This window comes from Crocuta crocuta, unplaced genomic scaffold (assembly GCF_008692635.1).
Source record: "Crocuta crocuta isolate KB4526 unplaced genomic scaffold, BGI_CrCroc_1.0 scaffold408, whole genome shotgun sequence".
In the NCBI taxonomy this organism is placed as follows: Eukaryota; Metazoa; Chordata; class Mammalia; order Carnivora; family Hyaenidae; genus Crocuta; species Crocuta crocuta.
The window spans coordinates 4740063-4758573 of record NW_027527444.1 but is presented as its reverse complement, the minus strand read 5'-3'; the positions used below and the strand labels follow the sequence as shown (position 1 = coordinate 4758573).

At 54.4% G+C, this 18511-nt stretch overlaps 1 protein-coding gene across 5 annotated transcripts in view; it reads right to left on the bottom strand.

Moving 5' to 3' along the window:
- The window catches only part of DNAJB6 (DnaJ heat shock protein family (Hsp40) member B6), a 42259-nt gene that overhangs the window by 2860 nt on the left and 20888 nt on the right, over positions 1-18511 (bottom strand). For 2 of the 5 annotated variants that reach the window (XM_077761370.1, XM_077761361.1), the window contains exons 2-7: positions 16182-16272; positions 13736-13845; positions 11742-11801; positions 10766-10876; positions 8796-8900; positions 7106-7455 (exon numbers count right to left, since the gene is read on the bottom strand). In XM_077761370.1, coding sequence (XP_077617496.1) covers positions 7121-7455; positions 8796-8900; positions 10766-10876; positions 11742-11801; positions 13736-13845; positions 16182-16246 — 786 coding nt within the window. In that variant the 5' untranslated portion in view covers positions 16247-16272 and the 3' untranslated portion in view covers positions 7106-7120. Of the gene's footprint in view, positions 1-679; positions 812-7105; positions 7456-8795; positions 8901-10765; positions 10877-11741; positions 11802-13735; positions 13846-16181; positions 16273-18511 lie in introns of those variants that run through there. The other 3 variants (XM_077761383.1, XM_077761379.1, XM_077761386.1) reach the window with 3 other exon arrangements.

Here is an 18511-nt window from a genome sequence, read left to right as displayed (position 1 = left end):
ACAGGTGTTGCTGTGCTAAAGTCCCCCCCCCTTCTGATCCCAGCAACCTGAACTCTTCTAGAATCACACCTGTTGTGTTTACATCTGTCAAGGTTAGACCAAAAAAAAAATAAAAAGGATTAGAGACTTTGTCTTAGTGGGGTCTTTTCACATTTACCCAAAATCAACTAACTCCTTTTAACCAGAAATTTCATTAAATAGTGACCTTTAGAGATGCCTGGGTGGCTCAGTTGGTTAAGTATCCAACTCTTGATCTCGGCTCAGGTCATGATCTCATGGTTTGTGGGTTCGAGCCCCACATCAGGCTCTGCACTGACAGTGTGGACTTGATTCTTTCTCCCTCTCTCTCTGCTCCTACCTCTCTCAAAATAAACAGACATGAAAAAAAAAATAGATATTGACCTGTAATAGTAAGATTAGAAATGGATTTTTCAGGGGCACCTGGGTGGCTCAGTCAGCTGCGCGAACAACTTCAGCCCAGGTCGTGACCGGGTGCACCTGTGCCAGCCTGCGGTGGGTCCTCTGATCCCTCTCTCTGCCCCTCCCCCGCTCATGCTTGCGCTCTCGCACGCGCTCTCTCAAAACTAAACACAATACTAAAGAGAACTGCCCTGACTGAAACTGTGCGTCAGCACTAGTGTCTGCTCAGAAATCAGCAATCAGATCTAAACTTTCCTACCTGATTCCAAAGACGAAAACCCTCCTCCAAAAGACGGAAATCCACCAAAGGCAGAGAGGAACGACCCCGCACCTCGGTTCCTGCTTCCACGGGGGCCTCGTCGACTCCCAAAAAAGTCCTCAAATGGGTCTTCTGAAAACAAACACATTCACGTTTACTCTTTTCATGGGAGAGCTGCAATGAGGCAAAATGGTTTGATGCCTCAGAATACATTACTGCCCCTGGAAGAAAAATCTCAGCAAGAAGTTTAACATAGCTTATCTACAGAGCAACCAAATTCACCAAATAACCAGCAGCTTTCCGGACTCCCTCAACCCCACCAAATAGAACCCACCAGGGACAACAAACTAGACGCCAACACGACCACTGTGTGGACAAACACAAAATTCGGGCTCACGAATGTGAGCCTCACACTCCGCCAGGAGAGGTTCTAGCAGCCTCTGAGAGGTGGCAGTGAGACCCCTCGTAGGCAGCTGCGCCCCACACAACCCGGGCGGCCTTCCCCAGGGCGGCCTTCCCCAACGGAGTCAGAAAGAAAAAGAAAAATCGACTACTCTCACATTTATAGAACACCCAGAGGCTGTCATGTCAAGTGAGGCAAAATTAACAGCTCCTGATTCTGGGCCACAGTGTTTAAGAATTCCATTTACCCTCCTTGTAAGCCTGATGTCTCAAAAAAAATTTAAGAAAGGATTACTCAAATCTGAATAAGTGTTAATTGGCAGACATTAACAATGTACTTTAAGAGAAAATCACTAGTGCAAATCGGAACCGATTGCTATTAGAGATACCACAGTGCTCCTGGAAGATAAGAGCAGTCATTTATTATTGGTTCAGTCAATGAGCACTTATTAAAACCATAGGAATACAAACTTTTAACTGTCTCTCCGCTGCTTGTGCTCTCTCTCAGAAGTGAAGGAAGAAAGGGAGGGAGAGAAGGGGAGGAGAAAAGACAGACAGACAGACAGACAGACAGACAGACAGAGAAGCAAGCAAAGCAAGGCCTGCCAGAAGAGGAAAAGCAGGGCACCGCACCACCACCACCACCGAATAAGTATGGCGTAGCCGGCACCTGGGGGCTCAGGTCACAATCTCATGGTTCGAGTCCCACATCCAGCTCTTTGCTCAGCTCGAGTCCCTCTTTACCGTAATCCAGCAGCCCACACACCCACGGTGCCAGGTTTCCCGTCCGAGGTCCCTGGGGTCAACCCCCCACGTGGAGAAACAGAAACATTCCGAACGCAGCTTAAACTCACTGTGCAGAAACCCTCCCTCGCCCCTAAGAAGTAACCGGTGAAAAGGATTCACAGGATCCGCATCAGACAGTCACGCCACCGCGCGAGTCCGTAACCCACACTGTCCTGAACGCCAACATTTCCTCTGCCCCAAACCCTGAGCTGTCTTGGGCCCCGCTCGGCTGCCTCCGGAGGCGCACAGGGGTTCGACGCTCCCGCGCTGAGCCACGTGAGCAGTGCGTTAGAAAATCCCCGTCTTTAGAAGCTCCTTCAAAAGCTGGTTTGGGAGTATGAGTAATGCCAGTGGCTTTTCAGTTTACTTTTTCTTGGGTTTTTAAAAAATCTTTTATCTTGCTCAGCCTAAATGCTTTTCTGTAACTCAGGAAGTCATTTTAGTCACTGAACTTTAATTTCAAATATTAAACTTAATGAAAGTTTAACCCTCAAAATGAAAAGCCTATTACAACAATCATGCGGACATTAGAAAACACATTCTTTCCGGTTTCTTCTTAATATCATGCTTATGGGACAAATACTGTATTTATAGTCTGAAAATATACTGTAACACGGAAACCGAACATAAGCCAACGTGTTACCAGCCGGCTGTGCCTTCGGCATGAGGGGCTCATGGGGGACCCCCAGCTCCAGGCTAAGGAGCACGGCGCGAGCAGCGGGGGGAAGGGGGCAGTGCCCCTCAACACGAACGCAGCGGGGCGCCGCCGAGTGCTCACACAGCGCGGCCCGAGCACAACTTCAGGGTCTGGAGCACTGAGCTGCTAGGCGCCCCAGCCGACAGGAAGCCTCCCTGATGACAGGGAGGACTCATTTTTCTACGCGGTACATAGTCTACTCTGCACTCTCTCTGTGAAGCAAGAGAAAGCCAGATGTCGAGAATCATAAAGAGGAAATACACTTTCAATACTGTCATTTATGAAATGGTTTTCCTCCTCCTCACTGTCAAGGACATCTGCACACGTTGTGTTCTTGCACAAGCCAACACCTTTCCTCCCTCGCCTCTCACGCACCGTCCCCACGCCGGGGAAGATGTGCACTCTCCTCACATTTTAGGGTCGCATCCCCCTCGCAGGGGAGGGTCAGTGCATCTCCAGGGACGCACAGGACAGCTAGGACCATATCGGGCAAAATTATGACTGTGCTGTGTGGTCTCTGTTTGGAGACAAAGCCGTGACTCACTAAGAGGAGTACAGGTCTCCAGAGACGGAGGGGGGTGTGGGGGGGTTAACTTCACAGGCGACGTGAAGGGGCCGCGGGGTGCTCCGGACTTCGGTCACATATTATTCTGGATGTGTCTCTAAGGGTGTTTCTGGATTGAGATGAACACTTTGGTCAGTAGCCTGAGCGAAATATACTGGCCTCCCGGTGTGTGGGGGCCTCAACGCCCCCCCCCCGTGAGAGAACTCTCCAGCCTGCTGGGGTTCCGGCCAACACGGGCTCTCGGGGCCTCATGGCCTCCAGACTCTGCCGGCAGCCCAGCCACCTTGGTGCCCCCGGCCTCCATAACCAAGCGAGGCAATGCCTGACACTGCAAGTCAGTCCCTCGGACGGGTCAACAGTCAGAAATAGAAGCATGTGTCAACAGGGGCCCGGCCGGCTCTCTGGAGAAACTGCATGCAGATTTTCAGAAAACAAAACCTGTATCTTGATCATTCTACACTATCTTCAGGCAGAGGAGACCCAAATTCCACAAGAAGCAGGTGCGGGTGTGCAGCGTGACCCCCAGCGTGCCAGGGAACTAGGCGCCTGGGCCCTGGATGTGCATCAAACACACCTTCTCAACCTCCCAACACCTCACTAGTCCCTCAGAAATTCAAAACCAAATCCAAGAAGAGGTCAGTGTATCAGCAAGATACTCATCAAGGACAAAGTCCCAAGGTCAAACTTAGGACAAAAAGTATATTTAAGTGAACTATGTGGAAAAACTTAGCACAACACACATATAAACGTTCACATGCATGAACACGTGACAAATGTTTACATGCATCCACACATGAACACCTAACAAACGTGTGCGTGTCTGCGCACAGAAACAAAGGTTTACACGTATGTACACATCAGCACGCGACAAATGTGAGCGTGCACACAGGAACCCGTGACAAGTGCTTACACGACGCACACAGGAACACTTACAGGTGTGCATGCGTAACACACGTAAACACGTGAAAAATACCAACATGCGTGCTGCACACAGACACCGAGGAGACGTTCCCACGCACAGATACCTAGAGAAAGCCTTCAGGAAACCAGCGTGACAGAGGTTTAAGGCCACACATTCCCGTCCAAGATTTGCCAAGACGCAGTAGCTGACAGCTGAGCACGAAACCAGATTGGAGAGACTGACACGCCCTCCCGCCCACCAGGGCCTGCGCAGGAACAAACCTAGTGCGGCGTGGCCGCCACTGCTCTCCCCCCCGCAGCACGGAGGCCCAGCCGGGAAGAGGCCCGGCTGCCCCTCTCCACACGGCCTCACACTGACTCCCCAGGCACCCAGAAAAACTGGGGGGAAAGAATAAAACCTAAAAAGCATAATGGGCATTTCAAACAAGGAAAACCATCTACTTGGGGTGCCCGGGGGGGGGGGGGGCTCAGCTGGTCAAGCATCTGACTCGATCTCAGCTCAGGTCACGATCTCAGTTTGTGAGTTCAAGCCCTGCACCAGGCTCTGCGCTGGTGACGTGGAGCCTGCTTGGGATTCTTACTCTCCTTCTGTCTGCCCCTCCCCTGCCTGTATGTATGCGCGGATACGATGCTCGCTCTCATCCCCCCACTCTCTCTCAAAAGAAAGAAATAGAGTTAAAAAAATTTTTTAGAAGAAATAAATCTATCTACTCTAGAGGTGCCTGGGTGGCTCAGTCAGTAAAGCATCTGACTCTTGATTTTGGTTCAGGTCATGATCTCACGATTCATGGGCTCTGGGATGACCGTGTGGAGCCTGCTTGGGATTCTCTGTGTCCCTCTCTCTCTATCCCTCCTTTGATTACTCTCTCTGAAAAATAAAACTTAAAAAAGAAAAACAAACCATCTACTCTAAACTATAGCTGCAAAGCAGCCCTTGGCGCCCTAAGTCCAAGTGACCCACACAGGGACTTGCAAGGGGCCGCCCAGCCAATCCCAACACCACGAGCTAATTAAAACACTCCTTTACTGCAACTAAAACTCGTAAACGTGGTTTCTTACAGATTCTGAAGCACAAAGCAATATATTTCTAAGGAACTTGAAACGAAGCGAAACGGGAGCGAGCAGGCCCCCCACGGCAGCCCTGCGCTGCGCCGGGCCCTGGGGGAACGGCTGCGGGCGGCTCCCCGCTGCTCGCTCCGTAGCGGAGCGGTGCCCGGCATTGCGTGGGTGGTGTGTCCTCACCGTACAAACACCATACTTTCCCACTTTCCATACAATTACTTTGTTACAAAACAGAACTTCTAATTAACACGCCAGCTGTGGCTACAGCACTGTATCTTCTAAGAGCTGCAGTGATCTACCCACATCAGGACTCCGAAACACACACCCCGGCCCGGACCGTCTCATCTTAGAACTCAGCACAGAGGCCCGGTGCGCCCCGAGAACATGGAAGGTCCGAGGACAGCAGTGTGCCCGGTCCCACGGGGTCCTTTCTGTCCCCTCCTGTAGGAATCCCATTCTTCTCCCTCCGGCCGTCGGTCCCTCCACTGCCATCTTCCTTCTGCAGAGGCTGTGCCTGTCCCCCTCCCCAGGCACGTGAGGAAGTGGACGATGGGGACGACAGACCTCGCCCTCCGCCCCCTTCCCGGCCCTGTGGGTCCAGAGCCTCTTCTCCAGCTTCCGAGGAACCAAGTGGTTCCCTCGACCAGACACCAAAATTCCACGCAGAACACATGGTAAGCGAATCCTCCAAGGGACTGTGGAGACTGACCTGAGCGAGTCCCAGAAACTAAATTAAAAGCTTAAGAACCAACTCAAGTCCAGGCACCGGCTTCCCTTGGAAAATGACACAGCACAGAGGGCCCAGCTGCCCGTGTGACCCGAACGCAGCCAGCACACTTCTCGTCACAGGGCCCCGCGGCCACTGCGGGGTGGCCGGCACCGCTGTGCTCCTGGCCTCAAGTTCCCAGAAGCCGTTTCCTCTCCCTCCCAGGGGCCGTGGGGGAGTTGGCACCAGACGTGCAATCGCCAAGCGTGCACTGAAGGAAGGAGAAGCCGAGGACGGCTAGCACGGCGCCCGCTCACTTGCCAGGACAATTTCACACCAACATCGACTCCTTCCATGTGCTGGCTCCACACACCACGTGCAAGAGCCGTCCACCGCGCAGACCGCACACCGCATCAGGCTCTCCTGCCCGAGAGAAGCCACGCAGCAGCCCGAGGGCCAGCACTGCTCTGCGATCCCCTCGCTCATGCAGGACCGAGGGCTCCAGGGGAGCTTACAAACGGCTCTCAGCACGGCCGAAACTGGTCTAACACGTGACATAGTCGTGTGGGTTTTAAGTCTGTTCCTTGCACGCTTCCCCCTCGCTGTGAAGTCTCAGCCCCCATGAGCACGGACGGCCACCTGCTCCCCTCGTCCTCCCCCGCCGCACACCTGACCTCGGCTTTGTCCCAGCCCATCTCTCTGCCAACTTCCCCTTCCAGGATTTCCTGCTTCCGAAGCACAAGACGACTCTTCTTCAGAGAAGACCAGGCCACAGGTAGGACTGCGGCCTCCCCAAAATGATGTGGGATCCCCGGGCCCATGAGCGAGTGTGGCCCTGCTCACACAGGGTCCTTGCCGCGGGTGGAGTTAGGGGAGCTCACCAAGGCGGTCCCAATCCAGTATGACGAACGTGTCCACGGGGAAAATGCGGACGGAGACGCGCACAGAGGGGGCACCACGTGAAGACACGGGAGGCACCCACATGTGAGGGCCGGGTGAGGCCACCGGAGCCCGACAGAGGCCTGCAGCACGGGCTCCCTCCCAGGACTGGCCTGGACTTCCGGCCTCTGGGACCGAGAGGCCTCGGTTGCTGTGCTCAGCCCCCAGGCCTAGGGAGCCGCTCTGGCCTTCCCGGGGCCCAGCGGGCCAGAACGCCGGCTTCTGACTGAGCCACAGGAAGCCTGTGAGCACCGCTCTACGGCTCCCAGGGCCCCACCCGGTGGGGGTCCCTCGCTGTTCTCCAAGACGGCTCCGCTCCCTGACCAAGGACCGTCTCCGGCACCAGTTTGCAGAAACATTTTATTACAGACACACGTCCCGTGAGCCAAGCCCCCAGGACGCGGGCAGCGCCTCGGGCTCCGGCCCGCTGTCTTCGCTCAGCAGCTCCTCGCACTCCTCGCTGAGCTCCTCCACGTCCCCCGGGCTCGCCTCGTCCTCGCTGGAGATACACTCGAGCTCCTCACTCAGGAGCTCGCCCGGGGCCCCGCTACAGCCCTCGCTGGGCTCGTCGTCACTACAGCCATCCAGCTCCTCGCTGGAGATCACGTCCAAACCCTCGCTGTCCTCCTCGCTCTGGCTGTCTTCTGCCGAGTCCTCAAGCCCCGGCTCCAGCTCCTCGCTTGCCACCTCCTCAAGCCCTGGAGAGCAAAACCGGGGCTCACGACACTCAGTCCGGGCCTGCTTCAGGCCCGTCAGCCTTCAGCCACCCCGGGGCCCAGTCCACGGCCCTCCACTCAGCCGTCACCCTCCCCGGGGCCCAGTCCACGGCCCTCCACTCAGCCGTCACCCTCCCCGGGGCCGATCCACGGCCCTCCACTCAGCCGTCACTCTCCCCAGGGCTGATCCACGGCCCTCCACTCAGCCGTCACTCTCCCCGGGCCCAGTCCACGGCCCTCCACTCAGCCGTCACCCTCCCCGGGGCCAAGTCCACCGCCCTCCACTCAGCCGTCACTCTCCCCGGGGCCGATCCACGGCCCTCCACTCAGCCGTCACTCTCCCCAGGGCCAGAACACTGCCCTCTATTCAGCTCTCACCCTCCCCAAGGCGAGCCTGCCCTCCCCGAGCTGAAGGGGCTGACGGACCATTTCCTTCCTCTGCTGCTACAGTGTTTTTTCATTCACAAGGCTTAGAAGATTGACGCCATCATGAAGGAAAAAGATGCTGAACTGAATGGGCTCTCTGGAAACGGTTTTAGGTTTTAAAGTCTGGCTCTAGCTTTCCAGCGTGAGAACGCAAGTACACACAATGTCAAGTTATACCCACGTTTCCTCTAAACCTACTCGGGCTGGGGCTCTGAGGACTAAGAAACACTAACAGTAATTACTTGTCTGTCCCAGAATGCTGAGTGATGGTGTCCTGTAATAATAACCAACAGATCACTGTCACTCAATTTCCCGCAATCGCTTCCAATTTACACTGGGACAAGAGCTCAGTGGTTGGGGAAGGACATAACCAGAATCAGCTGCCTGTGATGGTGCGGCTGCTACCCTGCATCTCAGAGTGAGGCCCTCTAGGGAGGGGTGGGGGTGCGGGGCTGGCAGCTGCTGTCACAAAGACTTCGTCAGGCAGGCCCCAGGCCCCAGCCTCTACCACAGTGTGGCGACCGTCACTGGCTGGTCCTTGGATACAGAACTGCTTGCAGCCTGTCCTACACCCTTCACTCCTCAAATCTTCTCATGGGCTCTCTGGGTCTTTGAGGCTCTGTCCCCATTCATTTAAGGAGCCCGTCAGACATGCAATTTGACACACTGACGCGTGCATGATACATACAGGTCTGATCCTGAACTACTTTTCTTGGAAAGAAAAGGAGAAGAAAAAACAGTCGTGTGAAAACTCGAGACTAAAAAATAACGTGCTACTGCGGACGGACGTCACGACAGAGCTGGGTGAGCCGGGGGTGGGTGCTGGGTTAACGTCGTCAACTGAGCCACGGCTGCACAGAACCCCGGCCCCGCATTCAGACCCAGTGCACACATACCGCCAGCGGGCTGTACTGTTACTTCGTACGTGTAGTAGCCATGGAGAAGCCTCTTTTCCTGGGTGCAAATCCTTAGAGCCTGAAAATGGAAGTCCCCTAGAACACCTATAAGAACAGATTGAGATGCATCACTGCCGCACTGCTCGTGGAAAATGTGTGGGAGACGTCCACCGATACACCGTGAACATCTCAGCATCTAAAACAGAGGGCCCAAGAGTCTAAAATCATAGTAAGACCGTTATCTCTTAAACAAGACTGAGTCCAAAAGAAGAAATTTCTGCCAAAATGTGCCTTGTGTCCACAATCTTGGTGAACATACACACGTATATTAAGGTTTCTATAGATACACGCATCTCACGGTTTAAAGGCATGAACGTCAGGTTAAACAGCTTATACTGGGTAAAAGCCGTATGTTACTTCCTCATTTACATCTCATTATCCTCACTACACCATCTTTGCTCTAGAAAGAACTGCCCAAACTCACTTTGAGAAAGCCTGGCCCGGCACACACTTTTCCTGATGAAGACAAAATCTGGCAACAATTCAATCACTAAGAGACTCTTCCCCAAAACAGCTCCTGGAAGATGTCAAGCATGTTCCAGATGCCCGGCCTCTGGCGCAGAGAGGTCAGCCTGCTCTGCTGTCCCCTCAGCTGACGCGCGGAGGGAACGAAACCCTCGGTGGCAGGAGATTCTTGCTCGGCCACCAACACATAGGATTTCTCCCAATCCGCCCTAGCGCCCCCGAAACAACACAGTTGAAGGTCACTAAAGGCTATAAGGAGACACACAGGTGTTCTCAGCACAGGAGAGATCACGGACTCCTCGGTATTTCCCTCACGGTGAGATTCCTACACACACAAAAGCCAATTAACAAACGATACAGATGAGATTAGACCTCGTTCATTAACGGGGAGGCTCCCTGACAATACTCTTGTTTATGCGAGCGACACCAAAGCAAGGCCTCAGAAAGACCACCTGCACCCTGGGATACCCCGTGAGCTGCCAGCATGACGTGCGTGGATGCAAACGGAGCATGCGCTCCTTCAGGTTACCCTCCCCACCTCCCCCTACAGGCTACAGCCTTAAACTCAGGCCACGCCGCAGTAGCCAGTAGGAAAACTCTTCCGAACCCCCCTCTGAAATAACCTGGAGGACCAACCGTTTAGCAGGCCCATCCGGCTGGCAGACACGGTGGTGAGTTACTCTCTGCGGGCCTGTGATGGGCAAGGGCGGGCTCTCTTCCCAGCTCCCTGGAGACACCAGGCTCTTGTCTCCCTCCTGAGGGCCGCAGCTGCTGCTCCACGCAGGCTCCGGGCAACAAGGGGCAGAGACCCGGCCTATGTCGTCCGTCCACCCCCCCCAACCCCCGCGAGCCGAGGCAGAAGTGGCTGGGGCCGCGCTGTGGGGAGCTCCAGCCTCCCACATGCCCGGGTGCCCGGGGTGGCTCCGGAGCGCCCACTGCCCACCCCGCCTGCACCGGCGACACACGGGAAAACCCGGCATCGGACTCGGTGCTGAGCAGCACAGCTGAAACAAAGTCCATCCTGCGGCGCCGGTCCCCTTTAGCAAAAAGCCCTCCAGGAAGGAGGACCCGCACCGCCTCACCCTAGGGGCGTCCTTCCCACTCACGGGCTTCGAGCTACACAGTCACAGGCACACACACCAGGGTGGACAGATCCACAGGCTTCTGAACAAGATCTGTCTCCACACAGAACTCGGGGCAGATTCAGGAAGAAGCAAGTCCCCAACAGCAGAAGGCAGCTCTAAGCCCCCCACGCCCGCACCCCTGCTGCGTGTGAACGAGGGGAAAGGAAGGTAATCGGGCTCTAGAGCTGAAGAAAAGGAGTCTGAAAACCTTTATCGCTTCCACGTGCACGTACTGGTTCAGGAACACCTTCCAGGGAGGAGAGAGAGGGTTCTGGAGCCCGCTGCTGCGTCACAGACACACCCACCCAACAGTGAACTTACCGAAGAAGTCGAATGAAAACGGGTCCCGTCCACCAAAAAATTCCCTGAAGACCTCATCCGGGCTACGGAATGTGAAGCCAAACTCAAACGGATTGTCGAAGTGAACTCCACCTGCGATGGCACACGGCATTCGGTGAGAAGGCGGGAAGGCACAGCTCTGTCTCCAGACGGCCCTCAATCATGACCCAAAAGGGAAAAGGCAAAGGCTCCTCCGCCTGGGGCCCCGCTTCGCGGCAAGAGCCGTGCCTGAAGGGAGACCACCCGGGGCTGGCGGGGACAGGCCCTCGGAGGCTCCGTGGCCCTCGCGGTCACTTCCCCATGTCTGCAACTGCCACCCGTACATAGGAAATGTGACTTCATCTTCTGTGTGGGCCGTTGTGCAAAACACGCACACAAGCACAATTGTTCACGCTCGCCAAGGGAGGCACGTGCTCTGCGGGCAGCACTGTTCTCCAAGTGGCTGCCCACAGTGGTGCTGACGGCGGGCAGGTCACCGCTGGGACCTCTTCTCTCTCTCTCTCTCTCTCACACACACACACACCCGTGGGACCTCTCCTGTCACACACACACACACACACCCACCCTGGGGGACCTCTCGTGTGTGACCCCCCCCCACACACACACACACCCGTGAGGCCTCCCCGACACCGGCAGGAAGTCTAGGAGTACAGCAGCTGCGTCAGGTACGAGCTGTTAAACTCTCTGACAAAATGCCGGGTACTGATCTGGGCCTGAGAACCCACGAACGGCTACAGCAGGCCACGCGGGCTCCGGACCCACAGAGAGCACTGTCCCCAACACACCCTCTGTAGCGGGGCGCGCGGGCTTCCATGCAGTCCGTCTCCACAAGCCGGCCCGCCTTCCAGGCCGTTTGTGTTTACGGAAACACAGCTCGTCCCAAAAGACCCTTTGTTGTCAGACGGCCTCCTCTGCTCACTGAGAAGCAAGAGGAGAATGAGAATCAACGTTTCCGTACCTCCGCCTCCACCGTTCAGTCCTTCTTTGCCGTATCTGTCATAGACGTCTCGTTTTTTAGCTACGAATCAGAAAGGAGAGAGTTCAGACGAAGCCTTTATAAAGTCGTAAACTGAAGAACCAGTGACTTCTCAAGGTTTCACTATTAGTTTTAAGGAGTTAGGCCTCCATTACTTTAAATAACGGGGGGAAGAGGGAAAATCTAAGTACAAAAACTTAGTAGTATGAAGTTTAAAAAGTGGTATTTTCTCACACCACCGTGCACAGAGCGAGTGCTCATGCGTACATGAGCAGCACACCCCCAGTTCTAAAATCATTCCGACTCTGCAAGTGCACCTTCCCCCGGCCAAGTCCAGCTGGGAGGCCCGATCTGTGGCACAGAAAGAAATAGGTCAGGGCCTTGTGGGGTCAGGAAACAGAGGCAGCAGCGGCAGAGAGAGGGCCGGCCCTAATTCATGCCCTCGAAAGGGCAACAGCCCAAGCTTGATGGTGTCCCACTGTCCTGTCCCCTCTTACTACTTACCTTCTAGAATAAACAACTACACCGTAGCCCTGTTTAAACAGGCACTTCCTTTTGATACACTATGTTTTCTACCCAAAATATCATGTTCTACCAAAACTGTGTGGTAAAGTAACAGGCGTTATGGGGGCATCTGGGTGGCTCAGTCAGTTAAACATCCAGCTTCAGCTCTGGCCACAATATTGTGGTTTTTGATTTCAAGCTTCTCACCGGGTGAGCCGAGCCCCACTCCAGGAGCCACACTCTCTTCCTCTCTCTGCCTCTCACTCACTGTGTGCACACCCTCTCCCCCTCTCAAATAAATAAAACTAAAAAGAAAAAACTGGGTTATGGGGAAAACAAGTGTACAAGCAACCACTTAAAGCCAGTTGATGGTCACCAAGTTCTAAGAAGAATGGGACCGAGGGGCACCCGGGTGGCTTAGTGGAGCATCCGACTCTTGGAGTCAGGCTGTGACTGCAGGGTCGTGGGATCAAGCCTCTCTATCTCTGTCTGGGGTTTTCTCTCTCCCCCCCGTCTGCTAATGCAGGCGCTCGCGCTCTCTCTCTCTCAAAATAAATAAAAATAAACACGGGGGCGGAGGGGAAGAATGGGAACTATGCATGCAAAGGCTGGAGACTGCATACGAGAACATGAAAAATATACTCGCCCTCAAAAGAGGGGGAGAGGGGAAGAAACAGATGTCAAGGTTGGGTTCAGTTTAAAACCAAAATCAGTTGGCTGAAATTAAGCAGCTGAGTCCAGTCACGGTTCTTCTGAAGCCCCGAGTGCGGGAGCGCGAGCCAGGGGCGCCGCAGCTGCCCGACAAGGGCTCTGGCTCCACAGCCCGGGGCCCGTCCGGTTCAGAGAGCCAAGCACCCGCGTGGGACCTTGAACGCCACATTTAAAAACAACTGCAATGATCACTGTTTACGGCTTCTGGTAACAAGTTACTCATGAAATAAAACATCTAGGACTTCCTTAAAAATAAGAGCTTTTAACGACACAAGGCGGGATCTGACTTCCAGAAGCCCCTGCTCCTCAGTACCCTGCTCAAGCCCTGGGGCGGGAAGGGCAGCTGGAGGCGTAGTTCCTCATCTCCTGACACGAAGAGCCCTTCCAAGCGGTCTCACCGGCGCGCGACCGCACCAGCCAGGTGTTTTCCAGGAGAACAACGGAGAGGAGCGACGCGCGCCACCAAAGGAGAGTGGCCAGGGCCGCCAGCGCGCCATGACCCAGATGGATTCCTACGCCCTAGTCTGTCCTGTCAGCCCTCAGACCAGAGTGTCAGTACTGTTTAAAATAGCCACCCTGAGAGAAGCTGCCAGAAGCTCCACAGCACGCATGGGTAACAGGATCGAGTGTCCGCCAGGAGCAGGAGTCAAGGCTTCACAAGAAAAGGAAGACACGCCTGTCCTTGGACCCCACACCTCGGCGGGCCACACTCACACCCCACCAGCCCCCGGCAGAGCCCGAACCCTGGCAGGTTAGCTCACCGTCCGATAACACCTCATACGCCTCGGCCACTTGTTTGAATTTTCTCTCTGCTTCTTCTTTATTCTCGGGGTTTTTATCCGGATGCCACTTGAGTGCCAGTTTCCGGTACCTTGGGAAGAGTAAAAGGGCACTGGTCACATTCATGAGCAAAACCCCAAAGGCTGTGAAACGTATGTAACGTGGAAACTGGCTTCAGAGCCATAAACCCGCGAAACTACTATCAATTTCAGTGGGAAGCTCTTCCTGCCCCAAGAATGAAGCACACAAGCTCTCACTCCAGACCGCGGTGACGCGAACCGACCTCCGGAGCTACGTGGATGCTAAGATGTCTGAAGACCAACATGTGCAGTGTGAACTCTGGTCCTGCTGCTGAGAAAGCACAGAACAGAGGAAGAGGCGGCCTTGTCCCCCGGACAGAAGGAGCCGCCCGCTGGGCACGTCGGTACGGCAGATGCCAGTCCCGCTCACAGAGCCACCCCATTCTGGATTCGATATTTCCTGAAGGTTCCATTTAACAGTAATAATTACATGCTTTTCAAACACAAGGAAAAAACATTCTCTCTTCTACTTGAACATAAGCACCACATATTGGGGGGAGGGGCTCCTCAAAATCTAAAACCAGACTAAGGACCAGAGAGTCCTAGCACTTGGCAAGCTGTTAACATAAGAATGCTATGGTTCAATTTAATTGCAGCATTTTAATCAAAAATCTTGGCTTGAACTTAACTAAAATGTGGTTAACGCTGGGCTCCAGAACACTCAAAGTGTGCTTTATTCCTCTCTCGCTGCGGGCCTGAACATGTAGCAGCAGACCCAAAGCCCTGGAGCACTACACGCCTCGGAACAAAGTGACAGACCATGTAAAGGGCGGAGGAGAAAGCCGGTCACTTTGCACTAGGTGTGCTCCTGAGAACACAGACGTGTGAAGACACTCCAGGGTGTTTCGTGTGTGTGTTCTGAAAGAGTACTCTCCATTTCTTTAGATTCAAGGCCTAATACACGAAGTGTAAAGACTATCAAATGTTGGCCTTGAGACTGAAGTCCGGCTCCACACGGGTAAGCGAGTGCCGTGGAAGAAGGAGGCCATCATGGTGGGGGTGGGGGGACACGACACAGCCTGTGACACAAACACAGGTCAGACTGCAGGTTTCCCAGGAGAAATGGGGAGGGAGGGGACAGCCATGTACGGTCACGCTCAAACAAAACTGTCTCTGGCCACTGGACAAGATCAAAGCCTGGAGTCCCCAAAATGGACCAAGAACACGCCCCAGCCAAGGCCGTAGTCTTGCTCATCAAAAATAAGTAAGGCTACATCCAGTCTAGGTCAGGATCCAACTTCACACTTAATGGGAAAATCTTCTTCCACTGAATGCTAGCATGCTCTAAGTTCATGCTCAAAGCTACCCCAAGACACTCACTCGTCAGCCCCGCTCTCGGAAGCATCTACCCCAGTCCGCTCTCTACTGTGTCTGTGGCTCAAACAGCGCAGGCATGGCTTCCATCGGACGGTGGCCACACTGCTCATAGACTGCACTTACCCGGGAAGGGGGCAGTTCACTGGCTGCCGCTGTCTGAGCTGGGAGCGGATGGGCGGAGCCCCGTGGGTGACACAGCTCAGTGGCACTTCCTGGGCCCTCCTACTCAAGTTTCTTGGCTGCCGTCTGACCCGGGGGAGGCCCATCATAGGAGCCAAGCGGCTAAGCTTAGCTTTTTTACGTGAGCGATTTTATTCAAACACCAGTGAATTTCCATGCGCAGACCTGCTAAGTCTAGCAGTGTAGACTGTGTATGAATAAAATCGCTGGTTCCAGTAACAAACTGAAACAGTTCCAGGCTCAGTTTGTAGTCTCTCTAGCTGTGCTAAAATCTAATTTTTTTGCGACACATTAAGGTCAAATGAATGAAAAAGGCCCAGTTCACCTTGAGTGCCACCCGTGGCCTCCACCTTGCCCTGCCGCAGGCCAGCCCTGGTCACGAAGGCCTAGGAAGGCCAGCAGGGGTGCGCCAGTCACCTGGCTCTAACGGCACAGGCTGGGGTCGGCAAAAGGGATGGTGCACAGCTACTACCCTGAGGAGGTCACTGCACCGCACTCTCTGAGTGCCAAGTGCCAAGTCAACTCCATTCCAAAGTCAATGTCAAAACGGTCTGGGGTTATTTCGCATCCTAAGTGAGTGTCTAATCTACTTTAAGCAGCAACAGAATCCACTGTCCCAAGGCAAAGTAACAGAGGAAACCAAGTGACCTTCTCATCCCTCAATGCCAAGTGACATGCTGGGCCTAGTCTGAGAAAGCAAAAGTTAGTTTAACTGCTCTGTCTGAAGGTAAAATTAAAGAGTGGCATTCAACAACTGTCACAGCCAGGAAACGTCATCTCAGGAGACAAACAGTTACCCTGCCCGAGGACCAGTGCGCAGATTCATTACCACATGAATACAGTTACTTACGCCTTTTTAATATCCTCGGCCGAGGCGTGCCTCTGCACGCCTAGAACTTCATAGTAATCCACCATGTTTTAACAGGCTGTTGGAGCGAGTCCTGCAATTAGAAACCCATGGTCAATGACATGACTGCCACGGTTGGGCAGCTCACCTTACCTGAGCACTAACCACTAGCCTGGCGGGCGGGGCCCTCATCTGGGAGCAGATCCCAAGATCCATGCCCTAGACCCTTCTCAACATCAAATAAAAGCTCTGAAATAACCTAATAATAGCCTAAACTAAATAAAACCAGCCGGTGACTGTGAGGCAGACGCCCAGTGCCCACCTGACCGGCAGCTGGCAGCCCTGGTGAGCATCCTGCTCTCCTGACGGCCCGCTCCGGGACCTTCGGTGACTCGGTGCGGGCCTGTGCCAGGCGTTGGGCAAGACCGCACAGCCCCCAGGACGGACACGCTGTCCCCGCCCGGTGCACAGTGGGAACCACAGGGAGACACCTCCTACAGTCTGTAGCTGTCCCCGGGGCCGGGCTAAGGCAGGCACAAATCCCCGCCCAAAGTCGCTGGGAAAGGAAAATAAAAGGTCCCTGACGACAGAGCTACTACTGCTACCTTGACCCTCAGGCATCAAACTCCCACCCAGGTCTCCCCACAGACCAAGCCTTCGGTGGGAAACTAGCAGCAGAAATGTGCTTCGGTGATTTTTGTCACTCCACAGGGCAGCACAGTGAGAATCCATTCTGCTTCTACCATCGCTAACAAAGCTTGGCCTCAGGCCTCAGGTGCCACAGACCAACTACACGCATTCTGCCTCTTTCAGATGTGAAATCTGGGGTGCCGGCTGCCGCTCAGGTCACAACCTCCCAATTCGTGGGTTCGAGCCCTGTGTCAGGCCTTGTACTCCTTCTCTCTCTGTTCTTCCCTGCTTGTGCTCTGCCTCTCTCTCAAAAATAAACATTAAAAACGTTAAGATGGGCAATCTTAAGGATTTACTTCTTTTACTCTGATTGGCTAAGAGCACTGCAGGCCTATCCCTGGGCGGTACACAGGGACTTGGCCCAGTCCGGCAAGGCCCTGGGTCAGGCTACCCCACCCACAGCAGGAGCTGGGCTTTCTGTGCATTCCCCCCCCCACCCCCAGCAACCCTACCATCAGACTTCAGAGAGACACATTGTGACCGTAAGCGAGTGGGCCGCCACAGCCGTGAGGCCACAGCGTGGAGGCACGATGGCGGCCAGGCTGAACGATGCCCCACCGAGAAATTCCTCCACTGCTCAAAACAAGACGCCTGCACAGCTGTTTCCACCGGGGAGCAGCCGTGGTGGGGCACGTCTAGGGTTACCCCGTGACTCAGCGCCCCGCGCACGCCAAGCCGCTCACAAAGCAGCTCTATGTATAAAGGTCGGGAGGAAGCACACAAGAACTCCTTGTTGCCAGTCCAGGAGCTCAACACAGAAAATAGCTCAGCAACACCACAGGACGCGGCGCCTGGGTAGCTGAGTTCACCATTTGGGAGTTCGAACCTTTCAAAGGGCTCTGTGCTGACAGTGCAGAGCCTGCTTGGGATTCTCTCCCCCTCTCTCTGCCCCTCCCCTGCTCTCGCTCTCTCTCAAAATAAATATACTTAAAAACACTTTTTAAAAATACCACAGGATGACTGAAATAGACCCCCCTACCTATCACCTTGAAATTCCTAGAAATGTTAGATAAGTCCAGCAAAGGCATCTGAAGAAGGCTGAGCTCCCAGGAAGAGGCTCAAGTGCCAAAAACACGCAGGGAGCTCATACCACAAGTGGTGGTCTTGGGATGGGGGGGGGGGCCTATTTTCAGGATGGGTCTTGCTTCTGAGGCACAGGAAGCCAGAGGAAGCACCGAAGGACACCCCCCACCACCACTGTGGCTCTCAAGGCTGTAATCAGGACAAAGCAGGGAAGAGCAGCTCTCCAACGGACTGCAGACTGCAGACAGGAGGGAAGCCCCCCAGCACGGGGAGTCCTGGGGGCCCAGTCAGCGGTGCAGAACGGAACCCCATTACCCTCCTTACCCTGCTTGCTCCACGCTCTTCAAAATTACCCAATGTCACCCAGGAGGGTGCAGCAAATAAAGGCTCCCTGCAGAAAAAGTATCTCTACAACCTAAGTCACAAAGATCCCCGCAGAAAACATAACCCCGCTGAACAGGGGCTGACAAATTCTAAATACAGGAAAGCACAGGAGGAGTGGGACAGGACACCGCCAAGAAGCTGAAATAAGGGGGCTCCTTGGCATCTCAGGCCATCATCTCACAGTTTATGAGTTCAAGCCCCCCATCTGGCTCACTGCTCTCAATACAGCCCGCTTC